We start from the raw sequence: 20,532 nt of genomic DNA on the forward strand, positions 1-20,532 counted from the left end.
ACAACAGGTAAGGTTTTGTACCAGCACACCAACAGAACAACACATGTTTTATACACACAACAAGGGGTAGTAATATGTCACTTTACCTTGTCACTATAGATGATATCCAGGCTGCGCAGCCGATGGAAGGGACCACAGAGGGCCACCAAGTGATTGCGATCACCAGCAGTGTAGATGGTGAGTGTATACTGCAAATCATCTTTATGGGATAGTGACGTATCATTTGTGGAAAGGTAAACATTTCTTTATCTGTACTTATAGATATCATCGAGATTTCAGATGTCAGTGCAGAGGGGGAGAAGAACACACCATCACCTGACACGTCCAGCGACGAAAGCACAATGCAAGAAAACATGACACAAGTCCATAAATGTCTACAAGAACTAAGCGGGAAAGTCCATACCGTAGCCCAAAAAATTACGAAAATCCAAAAAGGCGTAGCAGTAGTACACTCTTTATATGAAAAAATTTATAACGGTTTGCATTATAAAGTCAAAAAATAGTTTGTGTACTTTATTTTACTTTTTTCTCCTTCTTGTTTATTTGGAGGCCAGCAGCATGCACCTTAAAATGGTGCATGTCATGGCAAGCAGTCCCACGGCAGCAATGCATCACATGTGAGCAGGCTGGGATGTTCCCATGTGATGCGTTGCTGCCGTGGGACCGCTTTCCACTACATACACCACCATGTTCAAATGTGTTTTTATGTTTTTTGGGTGGGTGGCCTTTCCTGCTACACCTTCACACGTGGCACTTATGTCATGGCAAGCAGTCCCACGGCAGCAATGCATCACATGTGAGCAGGCCGGGATGTTCCCATGTGATGCGTTGCTGCCGTGGGACCGCTTTCCACTACATACACCACCATGTTCAAATGTGTTTTTATGTTTTTTGGGTGGGTGGGCTTTCCTGCTACACCTTCACACGTGGCACTTATGTCATGGCAAGCAGTCCCACGGCAGCAATGCATCACATGTGAGCAGGCCGGGATGTTCCCATGTGATGCGTTGCTGCCGTGGGACCGCTTTCCACTACATACACCACCATGTTCAAATGTGTTTTTATGTTTTTTGGGTGGGTGGGCTTTCCTGCTACACCTTCACACGTGGCACTTATGTCATGGCAAGCAGTCCCACGGCAGCAATGCATCACATGTGAGCAGGCCGGGATGTTCCCATGTGATGCGTTGCTGCCGTGGGACCGCTTTCCACTACATACACCACCATGTTCAAATGTGTTTTTATGTTTTTTGGGTGGGTGGGCGTTCCTGCTACACCTTCACGCAAGCACCTGTATGTGATACTCTGTTCAGGTCCGACCACCCAAATAAACAAAGTGTTCACAGTATTTTTTGTCAGTATTTCTTAATAAATGTTAAGTGTTTATGCAGAACAATGAACATCACATATCTATCTATCTATCTATCTATCTATCTTCTATAACTATATCTGTCAGGAATGCACACACAACGATTATTTATTTCAAAAGGAATGCACACACAACGAATATTCTTTAACAGCATGGCGCGGAAAGTACGGGGGAGAAGACTTCCTGTTGTTTACATGCTGCGCTGATGGAGGGATGACGCAGCTAGTCAACACCCACATGGGCGTGCTGCTTTTGGGAGGAATGATCGCAGGAACGGGCTGCATATCGATCGAATGTGCGTACACATGTCACTTTTCTTTCGATATGGAGCCGTCCTGTCGGAAGAATATTAAGCAGCAAAGAACCTGCGACCGACCGACCGTGGACGGCCAAGAGCGTTTTTGGCCGTTTATCGATCGCAACGAAGGGATCGGGACAGCGTACACATATATACAATCGAACGGCCGTTCGTCCGCAGATCGGAAGAACGGCCCGACGATTGTACATATGTGTACCCAGCTTAAGCTGCCTTTTCCCACCCTCCAGCATAAAACCCGACTATCTCTCATCCTAACCTACTGTTTATGCCCACTGCTACCCCTTCTGTGTCACCCCTGTCTGTCTAACCCTCCCCTTTAGAATGTAAGCTCTCACGGGCAGGGCCCTCTCTCCTCATGTGCCTTTCTTAGAATATATAAACCTCTGCCACCCTGATGATTGTTTCAGTGTCCTGTCCCCTGATGCAACTATCCGTATTAACCATGTACTTGTCCTAATCTGTCTTGTGCTGTAATTCGTGTTTTTGCTCATAGCTATACTCTGTAAAGCGCTGCGGAATATGTGTGCGCTATATAAGAAACTGTTAATAAATAATAAAATAAAAATCAGCATTAAGGTGGTAATGGAAGCTGTAGGAGCTGATGAGGGTGCCCAGAGAGGGGGTGTAGAGGGAGAAGAGGAGAGGGACTAGGAATGACCCTTGGGGAGAAGAACTATAACTGGCATCTGTGCCCAGAAAATGCCGGTCTCATATTCAAAACCACCACCCAGCGTTGTCCCCCTGTGTGCTGCAAAGCCGCTCGGTGGAAGTCCGGGACGTTGCCAGGCAGCGCTCCGATGCTACCCCGCCGTCATTCGCAGGACGGAAGCTCAGGGCATTGCTTGGCAACTGCCTGCAAAAGGGAGAGTAACGGGCTCTTTGCCACCAGCCACCGTCCCGGCAAGTGAAGGAGAAGGAACCCTGCTGAGTAAGTAGGACGGGCGGCGGTGGCGGCTAATACCATGACTACATGATTTACCCACATGCTATGTGGTTGATTAACCCCGAGACCCATTCCTAATATGTAACAAGGATTTAAGGATTGTTTTCTGTAGTTCTGCAGATCCTCGTCATGAGCTTGTTCCACTAATTGGGAATTCCGAATTTTGCGGCTCCTGATTGGCCTCTAGGCGGCCAATAGAATCATTCAGAGGAGAAGCGCTGAAGATGAACTTTCAGTGCTTCTTCTGTTCGTTGGTGCCAGGATGCCGTTTTGTTTTGTTGCCAAGTACCGGAGGACTACTACGGAAAGAAGAGGACAGATCTACGCCTGAGGAGAATTTTCTTACACAGGTCCCCTATGGATTTCTGCGGACCTCTGGACCCCGGAGCCGGACCCCTGGACCATGGAGCCCCGGACCCCTGGACCAAGGAGCCCCGGACCCAGGGACCTACCTACAGGCTCAAGATAGGTAAGTATCAGTATGTAAGGGCTTTGGATGTAATAAAGCTTTATTTTTCTTGGGTGTCAGTGTGTTTATTTGACTATTTTTACTACTGTGGAACTACAAGAGCCAGCGGGCCCTTTAATGCCCCGCATGCAGGGACTTGTGGTTCTCCAAGTCCCAGCTTGCGAGGGGAGGCTTGCTGGGACTAATAGTTCCACAGTATTAAACAATAGTTTATTCTATTTTTTTTTACACAGAATCAGCCCGGTGACCACCGCTCCAGGGTCACCGGGGACAGCACCAGGCTTCAGCCTGGTCAGGTAAGTCCTGGAGGGGGGACCCGGGCTGATTCTGTGTAAAAAAAAATAGAATAAACTAATGTTTAATACTGTGGAACTATAAGTCCCTATTCATTTTGTTCCCCGTATTTTGGGAACCAGCCCCGGCCATGGAGCCTGAGGCTGGTTTTAAAAAATTGGGGAACCCCTTTTTGGTTGGTTTCCTGATTTTTTATTACCAGCCCCAGCTCTTTCAGGCTGGTGCTGGTTTTTTACACTCTGCAGCCTGCACAGATCTGACTTATCCGTGCAGACTGCCTGTATGAATTTGTATTAGCGGCCGTATATACGGCCGCTAATACGAATTAATACGACATTGGAGGGTTACAAAGCAGTCGTATATGACTGCTTTGTAAATCCCACTCCGGAACACGACTTTGCATACGGCTGAAACAGCGGTATGCAGTCGTAGTCATTCATATTAAGAATACCAATACCAAATTTCGTATTGGTATTCTTAGTAAAATTCCCCCAAGATATGGAAGTAACGATATGTCGGGCAAAAAAAAAAAAAGTACAACCTCCCTACTGTATGCACAGATTAAACGGCAAATCCAGATAGATAGTATACAGACAGGGCTGGCAAGATGGAAAGAAGATCTACCAGAAGTAACCCTTCAATCTGTGCTGACAGCGTTTATTCGTATAAATAAATATCTGTAGGTGTTTCTTATATGGAAATGCAATATAAATTGTTCCACAGGGCCTACTATACTCCAAATAGGAGGTTTCATATGGAAGCATCTACAGATGCAAACTGTTTCTAATGTCTAAATCCAGGTGCGGGCTTACTCTATTGTATGTGGGGATACGGGGAAGTAAAGAGATTTTGGGGAAAAGTAAGTAAATACATACAAGATAGGTGTGACATCGAGGTAATCCCTACACCCGAATGGGCTTTGTGGGACATCTATCCCTTGCAAACTAGACTCTCACGAGGGCAACGTATATTACTGGCCAAAATAGCAGCAGCCACAAGAAAGACAATATTATCACAGTGGACACTCATACATGCTCTTACATAATCTTTACTAATCCCCAGAATAACATATTTATTCCAGATGGACTGGATAGAAATGATCAGAGATAAGGAGAAAAAGCTAAAATGTTCTTTGACATATGGCTACCACACGCTAATACCCGGCCTATGTCAGTGGCCTCGACCTCATGGTATGAGCTAGAGTTACAAAGTAATGGAAATGACCCATTCTGAGGGAAGGAAATAAAATAAATCAAATTAGATAGAAAGAGATAGAGGAAATATCGGGGAGGACTGAAGGGGGATTAATTAAAGTCAAATGTTAAATCTAAAAGTAACATGGTGAATTGATGGTTAAGATAAAACACATATAGGGAGCGCAGGGGGCCAAAATGGCCCCTGAAGCAGGATAAGGGGGTGGGGCGCTAGGCACCCTGCAGGTCAACGGAGGGAAACCTGGGTTCGGGGGGATGGGGGGGGAGGCAGCAGCCAGGGTAGCCGGTCCCCTTCTTGTCACCTAGCCATGAGGAGGGCCAGTGAGAAAGGACAGGTTTAATTGAGGGGGGCGTGAGCAGCAGCAGGAACAAAAGCAGAGAGCAGGGGGTCTGAGTTCACTCATCACCCAGCTAGGACAGAAACACATCTTCAGCAGCTCCAACACTTATATCCAGCAGAACAAAGGAATCAGCAGGGAGCAGTTACTGCATTCCAAGAAGGCCTGTAGCAGTCCCAGCTGAGTGCACATTCAAGGAGGATAGTGCTTTCCCAGCTGCACATCCAGCAGTACCGGCTTCATACCTAACATTCCTCACATTCCAGCATTCGCAGGCCATCTCAGGGAGCAGCATGGAGGGACGTAAAAAGCCAGTAAATCGTTCGGATGGAAGCAGGAGTAATCCAGCACGTTTCAGAGGGGGGATGATCGAGGAAGGCAACACATACAGGGGAGAAGAAGCTCGCGGGCGCCATCTAGTGGTCTGAGAAAAGAAGTGCAGAGCAAGTCGGTTCAGCAAGGTTTCTCAAGCATCTGGCCAGCAGCAGCACAAGCAGCAGCACGGGGACACAGAAGGGAAATTCCGGCCAGGTCAGACGGGGCATTGCTACAGGGTGAAGGCAAGCGTTTGAGGGGGGAGGTGATTCCTGAGGCCGCGGGATCAGAGGGGCACGAATCAGGGGTGGAGGGCCAGGACAGTGTTTTTATGCACCAGGCCCAATTGGACACGCCGGAAGGGGTGCAGGGAGGTATGCCGGGACACAGGGGGGAGGGGGAGCAGGGAGAGCACATCAGGGTCTCCAGGGGTGCGGGGAAAGTGGGTCTTCCTGGCGGAAACCCAGAGCTACAATAGCTCTGCTCGGCAGCCCAATTTCACCCCAAGTCGTAGGGGGGGCCGGGAGGATTGCCAGGTGCCAGCGGCGGGGGGCGGGAGCCAGGGTAATTTCGCCCACTCGGCCCATTTTGTTTCCCTCCCCCGGAGGGAGTATTGCAGCCCCACTACCCCTGCTAATGGGCAGCGGGCACAGAGATTTGATACCCCAAGGGCGCAGGGGCCAGAATGTCTTGCCGATGAGGAGCAGACGCAGGCATTGTTGGAGCAAGCCAGAGGGGGGCGGGGGGATCTTGCCACGGAACAATTGGGGACACATTGGCCCATGCCTCGACCAGCAGGGCGGCAGCACAGCCAGGTGGAAGCAGTTTGACCCATGCCTCGGCCAGCAGGGTGCCAACACAATCGGTGGAGACTGGGGCCATTGCCCAGAGAAGCGCGGTTCAAGGAAGCATCGGATTGGCAACGCACGGTATTGGTGAGATAAGCAATGTTTGTAATGTATATGCATGTATTGGTGCGGTTTGGCTGGGTAGCAATGTGAAAAATGTTTCCGTGTCCGAGGTTACTGGAGAGGGCAGACAGAGCATAGCGGTAGGCACAGGGGCATTGCCGTGCAGTAATAGCAAGCAGAGCACCGCAGATGATGGCATAGGCACAGGGGCGCTCAGCCGTAACAAGCAGAGCATTGCGGGAGATAGCGACTCAGGTACAGACCTTGATGAGAAGTGCAAGGAGCTGAGGGAAAGGCTGCGATTGGCAGGATTAAACATTAAGATTAAGAAGTTAGCCGCGCCAGGGCCAGATGCCCTGTTAAGTAAAATAGGGCAAGCCGAGGCGGGGAAGTCAGGGTTTTTGCACCAGAGGGCTTCCTGGAGGGTTTTAGGGTCCTTATAAGGAAGCCAGTCTGGCCCAGCGCGGGTTACATGGTATATGCAATGATATGGGGAAGGTGGGTTTAAGGTAAAGACATGGGCACACTGGACAGGCTTACACTGTATATACAGTGCGAGCAGAGGCACGTTAAATTTACCTGGGGCAAACTGCAAATGTATGGCATTTTGTCCCTTTCTTTTGTTTAGAAGGTGTCCTAGACAGCAGATATGCTGGGAGAGATAGTTCCACAAGCGCCCATGGGCAGCCCCCACCTTCCCAGATAGGGTGAGGAAATACTTTGATGCTAGAGTGATACCAATTGAGGACAATTCCGCCCCCCCCCCCCCCCCCCAGCCCTGTTGGTTTTATGGCAGGAAGGCTCACAGCTTGTGGTCTTTGAAAGGAGAGGCCAAACGCTGATAGCAGGGTCACTCCAGGGGGGGGGGCGGAGTAGTACACATTGTTCACAAGGCTGGGACAGCTGGTTTATTAGAAGCAAACAGCTGGGCAGGAAAAACATGCGGGCAAGTTCATTAATTATTTGTTTATTTACGGTTTCATAGATAGTGCAGCTGTGTCCGTGGCACCTGACACTGGTAGACAGTGATTAAACAAGCTGGTAACAGCAGACAAAATATGGCAGGTTTGCCTGAGAGGTAGTTTTCAGGGCAGACTGGACAAAGTGGATGGGAGATATTTGGTGGAAAGTGAGGAGATATAGGCTGGTGCAGTAGGGTCGATGGCTCTATATGCATAGAAGTGTTTTATGTTGAATCATTGTGTGTGAGGTGGGCTGCACTGGTGTAATATCAGCGCCATCTTTGAACCAAACCATTGAACCATTGTAACCAATGTGGAGCGGCAGAGTGGAGCTGCAGGCAAATGAGTGTCTTGCTGGGAAGATCAGCATAGCAGCAGCATTTAAATGTATTTCAAGGGCCATATGGTGATTATGGTTTTAGATGCATTTGCACGATCCGGGTGGCATGAGGTTACTGGGGGGCAACCAGTGGGGAACGGTCACAGTCCGGTGGGAGGAGTCCCATGCAGTGCAGGTGAGGAGCCACAAAGTGCATAAGTTGCGGAGGAAGGTGGTGTTGCTAGGGCAGGGTGGGGGCTTCGGTACCCGGCGCGCCGGGAACCTCGTGTGGCGGGAAGGGAGCGGTGCACAAGGCAGGAAATGTAGGGGAGTTACAGAATGCCTCGCATACTCACCATTAGGCGGCCGCACGCCTGGTTCCAGCATTAATACGGCAGGGGCCATACGGGTTGCGTGCCAGGTAGGGTGAGGTGCGGATGGTAGCTGATCCCATAATGGTAAGGGGCGTGTTCACGTGAGTCACATGATGGTGGCTGGCACGGCCCATAGCGTGTAAGGGGCGTGTTCACGTGAGTCACATGGTGGTGACTGGCACGGCCCATAGCGTGTAAGGGGCGTGTTCATGTGAGTCACATGGTGGTGACTGGCACGGCCCAGGCGGTACCAACTTGGTAGGGGGCGTGGTCGCGTACCCACGGCGGTGGAACGGACACGTCCCAGGGGTACCACATTAGCAGGAACAGAGCGCACCGCTCCCCTTTCTATCCCTTGCCCTGCAAAAGTGTTTGGTTATGTTTATGGATTTGTGAAATAAAGCTGTGACCATTTTAATTGCCACAAACTATGTCGTCATGTTTCCATTATTTCGTTGACCAGAGCGGGGTGCCGGTAAGTCGCCCTCTCCCACCTTAAGGGAGCGCAGGGGGCCAAAATGGCCCCTGAAGCAGGATAAGGGGGTGGGGCGCTAGGCACCCTGCAGGTCAACGGAGGGAAACCTGGGTTCGGGGGGATGGGGGGGGAGGCAGCAGCCAGGGTAGCCGGTCCCCTTCTTGTCACCTAGCCATGAGGAGGGCCAGTGAGAAAGGACAGGTTTAATTGAGGGGGGCGTGAGCAGCAGCAGGAACAAAAGCAGAGAGCAGGGGGTCTGAGTTCACTCATCACCCAGCTAGGACAGAAACACCCACCCACCCAGCCCAGTTGTTTTGGTAAAAGCCGGAGAAAGGCACTTGGCAGGTGTCAGGTTGTGAATCTTGTATTGGACATGTTTAGAAATGTTGTAGTTGTCACGTCAAAATGTTGTGTTTAAAAAAAAAAAAAAAAAAAAAAAAAAGGGAAATTTATATAATATATATATATGTATATACTGTTTGCATACTTGTTGTATTATGTTGTATAGGAGGACTATATTGGCTATGAGGGTAATTGTAACATTGACTTTGGTTGTCATTGTCATTACGGTGTATAAGATGCTTGAATAATAATGTTGTCACAGTATTGCGGGAAGGGAGCGGTGCACAAGGCAGGAAATGTAGGGGAGTTACAGAATGCCTCGCATACTCACCATTAGGCGGCCGCACGCCTGGTTCCAGCATTAATACGGCAGGGGCCATACGGGTTGCGTGCCAGGTAGGGTGAGGTGCGGATGGTAGCTGATCCCATAATGGTAAGGGGCGTGTTCACGTGAGTCACATGATGGTGGCTGGCACGGCCCATAGCGTGTAAGGGGCGTGTTCACGTGAGTCACATGGTGGTGACTGGCACGGCCCATAGCGTGTAAGGGGCGTGTTCATGTGAGTCACATGGTGGTGACTGGCACGGCCCAGGCGGTACCAACTTGGTAGGGGGCGTGGTCGCGTACCCACGGCGGTGGAACGGACACGTCCCAGGGGTACCACATTAGCAGGAACAGAGCGCACCGCTCCCCTTTCTATCCCTTGCCCTGCAAAAGTGTTTGGTTATGTTTATGGATTTGTGAAATAAAGCTGTGACCATTTTAATTGCCACAAACTATGTCGTCATGTTTCCATTATTTCGTTGACCAGAGCGGGGTGCCGGTAAGTCGCCCTCTCCCACCTTAATACGTTTCACAATCAATAAAAACATTACATAAATAAATAATGATAGGATTGATATAATGTTATAATTATTTACAAAGTGAAATGTTTAATATTGTTTTTCTTTTTTAATGGAAAGCAATTTTATTGGCACTAATTGTATGTTAAGTCATTACTTGTACAACATATGAAAATGTATGAATTGCACAGAATTTTCAATAAAAAAGAAGTAAAAAAAAGGATAACCAATAAGACTTAACTATACAATCACAAACTCAATGATTCTTGGCTATAAGAAAAGGTTCATCACTTTCTTACCGTAGTTTGTACATTCCAAGACTTCGTCAAAACCTTCACAAATGAGAAGGATTTTTTCCTGATTGTCAGAAACGCGGAGGATATATTTTCGACTTAGTAGGCCAAAGAACTCCGACTTGAAGTCGTAGGTACTTTCCAGACCTTCTACAGAGTGATGTCCATACTTCAAGTATAGGCAGCAGGGAATTGGATTCTTTTCTGCCCAGACTATTTCCCCAGCATGAAGCAATCCACCTCCCTAAACAAAATTAGGCCAAAGACTTAAACTGCATACATGGGAAACAGAGGGCAAAATACTGTAGGATAACACATGGGGGCAGATATAACACATGACTTAGTAGTACATTTCACCCTGGTTGTTAAATCTGCCCCAAAGTGACATTTATAGCGGTATCCTCAGATGCAGTTGCTGTACACGTGATGGTAGACAATTGCTGTATGCACACAGGTTGTCACACAGTCCCAGATGTTAATTTGAGGCCTTACTACGATCACATAGAGTTGCAACCTGACTCTAAATTGAATATATCTGGTGTTGCTCCCATACCCAGAATTCAGTCAGTCTCCATAGAGCCAGGGGCGGATTGGCATTTAAATCCCTGGCCCGGGACATTGTTTTAAGCAGCCCGGGGAAGGGGCGGCCTGGACGGGTGTGATGATAAAATACAGCATAAATAGGGGTACAGCTGATAGAACTAAAATTGTCAAGGAGACTGAAGATGAAGTGGAGGAAGGGAAGAACAAGGCAGGTGAGGTAAAGAGGTAGGGTGAGTACGTGAGAAAGGAGGCCCCTACTCCTAAGAGTTAACAGACTAAAAGGAGGTGGGTGGACAAACGAAAAATAATAGGATAAGTAGGAACAGATGGGAACAGATGGGAGGTAGGGTAGGCAGGATAGCAGGAGCAAAGAGGTTAGGAGGAGGATGTCAGAATCCGCAGTGTGCGTTCGCATCTGCAACCGCGTCCGCATTCCTTACCCGCACGCTGGTGCATCCTGGATTGCCTGTGACATTGTTGCTCTGACCTGTGCACTGACTCATGTGACCAAAGGTGTACACAGGTACTTCCTGGACTTAATTGCTGCTGCAGGTTGCAGCCAATCACAGACCAGCTGGGGGGATATAGGTAAGGCCTCTGGCCCATTACCCCTGCCTTGAACAACTAGTCTTAATCATGTGTGCTACCAGGAGTCAGCGTTCTAGGCTCCAGATTCCCTTGTTCCTGAGTACCTGTGTTCCTGAGTACTCTGATACAGCTGCTGTTGATTCCTGAAAGCTCCCTGGACACCCTTCACCTGCCAGGACATCTTCCAGCTGCTTATACCATCTGCAGTTCTCCAGAGGAAGAAGCTAGAGCTCTCCAGCAACTGCCAGCAAGTTTGCATTGCCCTTAAAGGGCCATCACCACCTTCAACTCCCAAGTCAACACAGGTGTCAACACTTCATACAAACCTAACAGTTCCCTGACTGCTGACTTTCCAGCAGTTCCCAGACTGCTGACATTCCAGCAGTTTCCAGGCCATTCATCGGTTACGATTCTCCACGCAAATTCCTACCGGCAGAGAAGAATTACGCCATCGGTGACCAGGAGTTATTGGCTATTAAATTGGCTCTAGAAGAGTGGCGTTACCTTCTGGAGGGAGCCAAGCATCCAGTGACAATCTACACAGACCACAAGAACCTTCTGTACATTCAGTCCGCTCAGTGTTTGAACCCCAGACAGTCTCGTTGGTTCTTGTTCTTCTCCAGGTTTAATTTTAAGATTTTGTTTCTTCCTGGTTCCCAGAATGCCAAAGCCGTTGCTTTGTCCCGTTCCCTAGAAGAGGACATCGGTATACCCGAATCCAATCCAATAAGAAATCCTACAGCCTTTGCTTCTACTGACTTGTCGTCTGTGCCGCCCGAGGGAAGATATTTGTGCCCCCTGAGCTACATCCAAAGCTCATTCATCTCAATCTTTTGGTCACCCTGCCATCTTGAAAACCTGGGAGATCATTCATTGGTCCTATTGGTGGCCCCATCTTCGGAAGGATGTCAAGGACTTTGTAGCTTCCTGTCCTATATGTGCGCAACACAAGGTCTTCCACCAAGCTCCGGCTGGCACATTGGTGCTACTCTCGATTCCTAATTGTCCATGGACCCATATCTCAATGGACTTCATCTCTGATCTTCCGAAGTCCCAGGAGTTCAATACCATATGGGTCAGGGTGGATCGTTTTTTTAAAATGGCCCATTTTGTACCCCTGAAGGGTCTGCCTTCTGCCCCGCAACTGGCAAAATTGTTTGTCCAGAACATTTTTAAGCTTCCTATAGAGATCGTATCTAACCGCGGTGTCCAATTTGTCGCCAGTTTCTGGAGGGCTTTATGCAAAGTATTCAAGGTGGACCTCAAATTCTCATCAGCATACCATCCCCAGTCAAAGGACAGATGGAGAGGGTGAACCAGGACCTTGAGAACTTCCTCCGCCTATATGTTTCGTCCTCCCAAGATGACTGGATCGATCTGCTGCCCTGGGCAGAATTTGTGCACAACTTCAGATATCATACGTCCACTGGCCACACTCCCTTCTTCACAGTGTTTGGGCAACATCCTCGCCCTCCAGTATTTGAGGATCTACCACCAATGGAGGTACCTGCTGCCAAGTCTGCCTATGTGCATTTTTCCCAAATTTGGAAGAATGTACATCTTGCCCTAAAGAAGGCATCCAAGAAGTAAAAATTCTTTGCGGATCGCAGAAGGAAAAAAGTTCCCGAGCTTAAACCGGGTGACAAAGTCTGGCTCTCCACCCGCAATATAAGATTGCGCATTCTTTCCATGAAATTTGCCCCAAGATTCATTGGTCCGTATCCTGTAATGCAGATGATTAATCCTGTAATCCTACAAGCTCAGTTACCTCATTATCTCAGGATAACCAACTCCTTCCATAACTCATTACTAAGACCTCTCGTGTTGAATCGGTTCCAGTCGTCCTCTCCGGTACTTCCCAAAGTACGCACTCACCATGGGGTGGAGTTTGAGGTCAACAAAGTGCTAGATATTTGATGCAGGTATGGTCACATCCAGTATCTGATAGACTGGAAGGGATATGGTACTGAAGAGAGAAGTTGGGTTAATGATGCTGACGTCCACGCTCCTTGTTTGATTGCACAGTTTCTCCAAGAGAATCCAGACAAGGCTAAAAGGTGTTCGGAGCCCACCTTTAAAGGGGGGGCACTGTCAGAAACTGCAGTGTGCGTTCGCATCTGCAACCGCGTCCGCATTCCTTACCCGCACGCTGGTGCGTCCTGCGACGCAGGTCCTTGTCCTGCGCTGTCCCTGGGTATTCTCCATGGCAGGATCTGTGTGACATCACTCTGGAGTCTGGTCGGCATCCCATGCTGTTCCACGCTGCTTGGGTGCCGCCATGACACTTGCAGTCACATGATTCTGTCCTCCAGTGGATTGCCTGTTACCTTGTTGCTCTGACCTGTGCACTGACTCATGTGACCAAAGGTGTGCACAGGTACTTCCTGGACTTAATTGAACATATATATATATATATATATATATATTACATATATAATGTACATCGTTGCTGTGTACTGTGTAGCGTGTGCCATGCAACTTGCACTAGGTCCTTGCTTTATAAGTCACATTATGATTGTAACGTGCAATACTACTTTCTGTCCTAAACTGTAAAGCACATGCCTCAAATAGCCAGTGGACCCTCAGTGATTTTGTCTTTACTCTGTACTGTTTGGGATTTTCTTTGCAGAATTAGCTTTAATATCTACAGGTTACAACTTAATGATTCCCACTGAGCTAATTTTATACCTGTATCACCACTGTGCGGCATGTGTCTAAAAGGAATGTCAGGAAGGGTCTGAAGAAGGGGTTTGTCCCCCGAAGCGTTACCCGCTGTTTGTGTTTTTAATACACTTCTTTTTATGCTGGAAAGTCTCTGAGTGCCGTCATTTATCCTAGACCCTAGGCCTTTGGATGATATATATTATATTATATATATATATATATATATATATATATATATATATATATATATATATATATATATATATATATACAGGTTGAGTATCCCGTATCCGAGTATCCGTTATCCGAATTATTCCGAAAACCATACATTTCAGAAAGTGGAAAAAAAAATTTTTTTTTGCTAAAAACTCACTGGGGACATTTGTAACAGCATCACTGGGGACATGATATGTAACTGGCACTATATATGTGCAAGAAAATGATTGCTTGGCATTCAAATTCAATATCTGAGTTAGTACACAAATTTTGTTTCATGTTTTGAAACCTTGTTTTTTGAACAAATAAAATATATTTGTGTGTATTTTATGTGGTAATAAAATATATTTGTGTGTATTTTATGTGTTTATACAGCATACATGCAAGATACTTCAAAATACATCATTGAAATATTAAAATATTCCGAAATACGGAATAATCCGTTATCCAAAATTCTCCTGGTCCCGAGCATTTTGGATACGGGATACTCAACCTGTATATATATATATATATATATATATATATATATATATATATATATATATATATATATATATATATATATAGAATACGGGATGAAGCAGCACTCCTCAATCTCAGTAAGGTGCGGTGCCAGCCAATAGCTCCCCGGGCTGGGGGCAAATACAAAACACAGCGTTGGCAGCACTCGTCAAAATAACAGACCAGGATTCACGTTCTTGCAGTCAACGTTTCGAAGCTTTTATTGATATGCTTCTTCTTCAGGACAAGATCTTGTCCTGAAGAAGAAGCATATCAATAAAAGCTTCGAAACGTTGACTGCAAGAACGTGAATCCTGGTCTGTTATTTTGACGAGTGCTGCCAACGCTGTGTTTTATATATATATATATATATATATATATATATATATATATATATATATATATAGGTTATTGTCCTGAAGACGAGCCACAGGCTCGAAACGCCGTTGGCACATACAGATAAAATCTATTTGACAAGTTACAAGAGCCGGGAGTGACGTTCTTTTTGACCTTTTGACATATATATATATATATATATATACTTCCCAAATGGTGGTATAGCGCCTGAATTAAATGTCCATATGCCACATCAATGTTCTTAAAACCAAAAGACGTTGGATTTCCAAGAGGTTCTTTATTTGGCTCTTAAAAGGTTCAAACAATGTCCCAACGCGTTTCGTCTAATATAGACTTCATCAGGGGAAATAGTTCAAATTCTTCCAATAGGTACCAGACGTGGTGAATTTTCCCTGTACGAGAAGGAGCTCATTTGGGAGGATTCATCTGGTGCTATCTGTTTGGGATAATCATCCATTATAAGATTACACTAAAAAGAATTGGTCCAGCACTGAATGCAGAGGATATTTGCACTTTTGCACATTTATCAGATAATTGGCTAACATAACACTATTCGAATCCCCATTGAGATAAAATATCTCGGGATCCCCCGAAAGAATTAGGACTGTTAGCTGATCCAGTTCTAAGGAAACTTCACTGTTAACGTTATAAGGACAAAGTAAATACACGTCTGGATACCTATTGGAAGAATTTGAACTATTTCCCCTGATGAAGTCTATATTAGACGAAACGCGTTGGGACATTGTTTGAACCTTTTAAGAGCCAAATAAAGAACCTCTTGGAAATCCAACGTCTTTTGGTTTTAAGAACATTGATGTGGCATATGGACATTTAATTCAGGCGCTATACCACCATTTGGGAAGTGTATTGTGGGTATTGTTTCCTAGCCCTCAGGAAACCTGGTGGTTAAGCAGCCGCAATTGAAGTTAAAGTTGATTCTAATATTATTGTGTTCTAATATTATTGTGCATAAAAGCGCGAGAGGAGTATTGGGGATAATATATATATATATATATATATATATATATATATATATATACAAATGTGTCCACATACATTATATATAGACCAGCAAACAAAAATGCAGCACTTCAGCACAATTAAATCAAAATCCTTTTAGTGGAACAGTGGTAAAACAAGCAACTTTTCAACAGCAATGTGTCGTCATCATGCTCACAGATTTGTGAATCTTTGGAATACCGTACATCACAGGTACTATTGGGTGCTTAGGAATCAGTGCCTCCATTAACTTTAGAGATCTCTTTCTTATCCACCGCCATTTGTAACGTCTCTTGCAAAAGTCTCTTAAAGACAGGAGTCTTGTTGTAATCTACTATATGTGCTGGTGTCGTCCAAGTGCTTCATTACTTGCCAATGATAATTGTCAGCATCCTGTATCACCAGGGCACCCCCCTTATCTGCTGCACAAAATACGAGTGCAAAAAGGAGTAAAATAAACCCTTCAACCAGCGCTGAATGGTGATGGGGAATGGTGTACTTCCCTTAATTAGATATCCAGGACACTTCTATGTTGGAACATCAGCTATCAAATCATTATTCCAACCTCGGAATCAGTTTCAGATGGCGTTGAACTGTGTTGTGAATACAGTTCAAACAGGCGTGGATATAGCATATATGGGTCCCGGGTCACATACAGCCACCAGGTCTGCGGGTAAAATGCCCTCCAAGGTCCGCACCAGGTCACCGTTCACCTGTTAGAGGAGTTGAACTCGATGAATCCTGGTTTCTGTTAAATTTACCCCGGTATCTGCGGAAAAATGGTTTCTTATTACCCGATTCACGGGAAGTTTCTGTCCATCTATATACCAAGTTATTCTCATAATCGAGATCAACTTTAGCCCTCTTTTCCTTCTTGAATTTCACCAGTTCCTGTTTGTATGATTGGATCTGCACTGATAATTTGTTATACCAGTTTGTTGTGATATCACTTTGTAGCTCCACTTTACGCAATGCCTCAAAGGCGGTGATTTTCTCAGATGTAACCGTCAGTTCCTTGGTGCATTGTTCAATAGTAAGTAAAATAAGATCTAGAGAGCACTTATTAACGATCGACACCCACTTTTTACAAAATGCTGGATCATTCTTACCGATTGTGGGACTATTGCGCACACGTAGTCCCCTCGGTATTTTCATAGATCTATGATAGTCACTCAAAGTAACACCGTGCATAAAATAGTCTGTATGACGTTTGTGTAGTTTAAGTAGGTCTTTGTATAAATCTTCCACTGGGGTAGTCTTCCCCATCTGGGCTAGATTTGATGATTCTGTTGCTGCTCGGCACACGGAGGTCCGTTTCCCGCGCTTTGACCAGCATCTTAAGGTATTTAAGGGTTGTTTGTTTTATTGCACAGTGAGCCTGATGACGACACATTGCTGTTGAAACTTTGCTTGTTTTTAGCACTGTTCCACTATATATATATATATATATATATATATATATATATATATATATAGAAGGTGATATAATACAAATAGAGGCACTCCAGCGGTCTTGGTGAATACAATCCACGTTTACTGTGATACAAACGTTTCGGGGATATAGATTCCCCTTCTTCAGTGTACAATAACGTTATTGTACACTGAAGAAGGGGAATCTATATCCCCGAAACGTTTGTATCACAGTAAACGTGGATTGTATTCACCAAGACCGCTGGAGTGCCTCTATTTGTATTATATCACCTTCTATCCATTGTGCCTGGAAGGCACCCGCGGCAGCTGTCTCCAAGTCTCTTGTGGAGTGCCGGGCTGACACACTCTCTATATATATATATATATATATATATATATATATATATATATATATATATATATATATGTAGTTTCTAGCAGGAATTTGAAGTCGGCCAGAAATTTTCCGCTGGTGGTACGGCAGAAGGTGCAGGCCGAGGTGGCATTGGGCGGGTTTTCCATTGGAGCCACTGCCTGATATGTGCTTATCCCCCCTGGGGTGTGGTACCTAAGAAAGCTCCCGGTAAATACCGGTTGATTCAGCACCTGTTGTACCCCCCACGGTTCTTCCATAATAAAGAAATCTGAAGTGTTCGGTATCAACTGTTTGATGAGGTCCTCAGCCTGCTCCTCAGTTCTGGGGGTTGCACACTAATGGCCAAGTTGGACATTGAGTCCGCCTTTCACTTTTTGTAGCTTCACCTGGACCCTTCAGTTTTATGTGTTTTCAATTAGATGGCGGTTTTTCCATTGACAAGTCCCTGCCCATGGGCTGTTCTGTCTCCTGTTCCTACTTTGAGTAATTGAGCACTTTTTTGCAGTGGTACATACAGTCTGATAAAGGTTGCCACCGTGTGGCACGCTACCCTGATGATTTCCTTTTGTAGGTCCGAGAGACTGTACAGCGGGAAAGCATTGGTTTTTTTGCCACCAGACTCTTCGGAGCTTTCGAGAGGGCCACGGCAGGAGTCAGGGACCCACATCATACCATTGGATTGTCCCAGGAGATTCATGAGGACCTGGTCTTCTGGTCCACTTTCCTGGTTCAGTTTAATTGTGGCCCGCAAAACCATCCCCTAATTCCATACTGCAGCTGTTTACTGATGCTGCATGGATTTGGGGCGTAATTTCATTGCATGCTCACCCTGGTTTGCTGAGAGCAAGTTTTGAGGAAACCCTGTTCAGGTTGCTTGCACATTTGCTTTCTTCGGTGTGTTTCATATTAGCAAACTGGTAGTGGCTGATAAGAGGTCTCATGATTCAGGTCTGTTGTTCAAAGACATGGTCTTCCAGTATGGACTGGCAATGGGCAAGATCCGCCGTTCTAAGACTGATCAGCTAGGCAAGGGTTGCTGGGTGTCTTTGGGTGCCCAGGATTCCAGTGACATCTGCCCAGTGCTGCTGGCAAGGGCTTGTGTGCCATGTAGGACAGTTGCAGCCTTGCAGTTTTTAGCACATGACACTCTGCCTTTACTGCACTTTTAGTTTACAGCTGTGTTTACGCGTTATTGGGCCACGGTTCTGCAGTGGTTAACCTGGAGGGGTAATTTTAGAACTGGGCTGTGGCCGGAAGGAGCTCTCCACCGGAGGTCATGTTGAGGTACAGGTGGTTGCTGTGCGGTATTGCCCCTCTTGACCAGGACGGCTGGTGAGTTCTACCTCTGTGGGGGGATGTGGGCCACTTCCTGGAAATGTCCTCACCATGCCATAAAAGGGGCAGTGAGATCATCACAGCATAGTTTGTACCTTTAGATAGGTGGGGTGTTCATCGCCCTTGTTATAGGTTGGGGTGTTTTAGTTTCTGCCATTATTAACACCAATTGACCAGAGATGGTCTCCAAGCGCTGTTCCTAGCCATCCCTTTACAAATAGGGTCATACCAGTTACTAACTAGCCATGACCTATGCAACTTATGCAGTGGTTGTCCATGTTTTTATCTTTAGTGATAAGATGTGTCCGTGTGATTTATTTCTAGGGGTAATATAGAGAGTTAAGCTAGTGTTAATGGACAATCACTATATATTGTGTGACGTCTTATGGTGTGTGATGCAATATGTAAGTGGCATTATGGTGTGCAAAATCAAGCCCTTGTACAGTTGCTTTGGTGCCCTCTGTTGGAATGTAGTAGATGGCAATCGGCACTCAGAGACTTCACAAAGCAGAAATGTATTAAGTAGAAACCATGTGAACCAATGGTTCGGGGTCCAAATGCCCCTTTGTCACCTTGACAGCCCATTATAATATATATTAATATATATATCACGCACATATCCAGAAACCCACCCTTCATAATTTCTGCATTTGCCCCTGATTTGGAATTGGAGCTATAGACTCACCTCTCCTGTCCACCAAATTAGGCCATGCAAATACGTAAAATCATACGGTGTCTCATTCTTAATAGTGAGCCTTCCCATTGTGGTTATTTCCTTGCTGCAAATCTCTTGCTACTTCTCCGTTAGTATTGGACTCCGCTGCCCTCTAGTGGTGGATACTCTTCCTTCTATCCCTGGGGATGGCTTTTTATATTCTAGAGATCTCTTCCTCTATCTGATCGAAAATGGCACTAGAAGCATAATACACACAAATTAAAGAACTCTGAAATTAACACGTTAATCAGTTTACAGCACATTCTGTAAAAAAATAAATACAATGGGCTCAGTAAAGTGTTGCTAATACCATTTTCAAAATCGCCTAGCTGGTGCACAGGTGTAGTCATTACTAACTGTCACATTTCCCAGACCATCTAGCTGGTGCACAGGTGTAGTCATTACTAACTGTCACATTTCCCAGACCACCTAGCTGGTGCACAGTTGCAGTCATTACTAACTATCACATTTCCAAGATCACCTAGCCGGTGCACAGATGTAGCAATTACAAACTGTCACATTTCCTAGATCATGTAGCTGGTGCACATGTGTATTCATTACTAGCTGTCACATTTCCCAGACCACTTAGCTGGTGAACAGAAGTATCCATTACTACCTGTCACATTTCCCAGACCAACTAGCTGGTGCACAGATGTAGACATTACAAACTGTCACATTTCCTAGATCATGTAACTGGTGCACATGTGCACACTCTATATTCCCTATCACATGTACAGTGGCGGATTCAGGGGGGGGGGGTAGCTGAGGACCAGGGCTTTCCAACGAGCCCAGCCCCGTGTCTCTAGCCCCCGGGAACCGGAGATATCACCTGGCAAAGCTGTAACGTTTTTTCCCCATAGGATAATATGGGACCGTCAATTCCGGCCCCCACCCGGTTCCGATGGCTGCCAGTTCCCGCCCTGGCAACACAGAAGCTTGTGGTTGATCTCCCTTAATTCCAAATCGCTGGGCCTTCAATATGATACCAGGCTGGTCCATATCGGTCAATCGGTTCCAGTGATATAGCGTGTAAACCGTTTTTTTTTTTT

At 46.0% G+C, this 20,532-nt stretch overlaps 1 protein-coding gene across 1 annotated transcript in view; it reads right to left on the reverse strand.

Moving 5' to 3' along the window:
- LOC146025510 (uncharacterized) overlaps positions 1-19,676 on the reverse strand; it is a 44,461-nt gene extending 24,785 nt beyond the window's left edge. The window contains exons 1-2 of the mRNA XM_083155523.1: positions 19,454-19,676; positions 9,786-10,023 (exon numbers count right to left, since the gene is read on the reverse strand). Coding sequence (XP_083011649.1) covers positions 9,786-10,023; positions 19,454-19,531 — 316 coding nt within the window. The 5' untranslated portion in view covers positions 19,532-19,676. The remainder of the gene's footprint in view (positions 1-9,785; positions 10,024-19,453) is intronic.
- Between the last annotated feature and the right edge of the window lie 856 nt (positions 19,677-20,532).

This window comes from Crinia signifera, chromosome 1 (assembly GCF_055691185.1).
Source record: "Crinia signifera chromosome 1, ASM5569118v1, whole genome shotgun sequence".
Taxonomy (NCBI): Eukaryota; Metazoa; Chordata; class Amphibia; order Anura; family Myobatrachidae; genus Crinia; species Crinia signifera.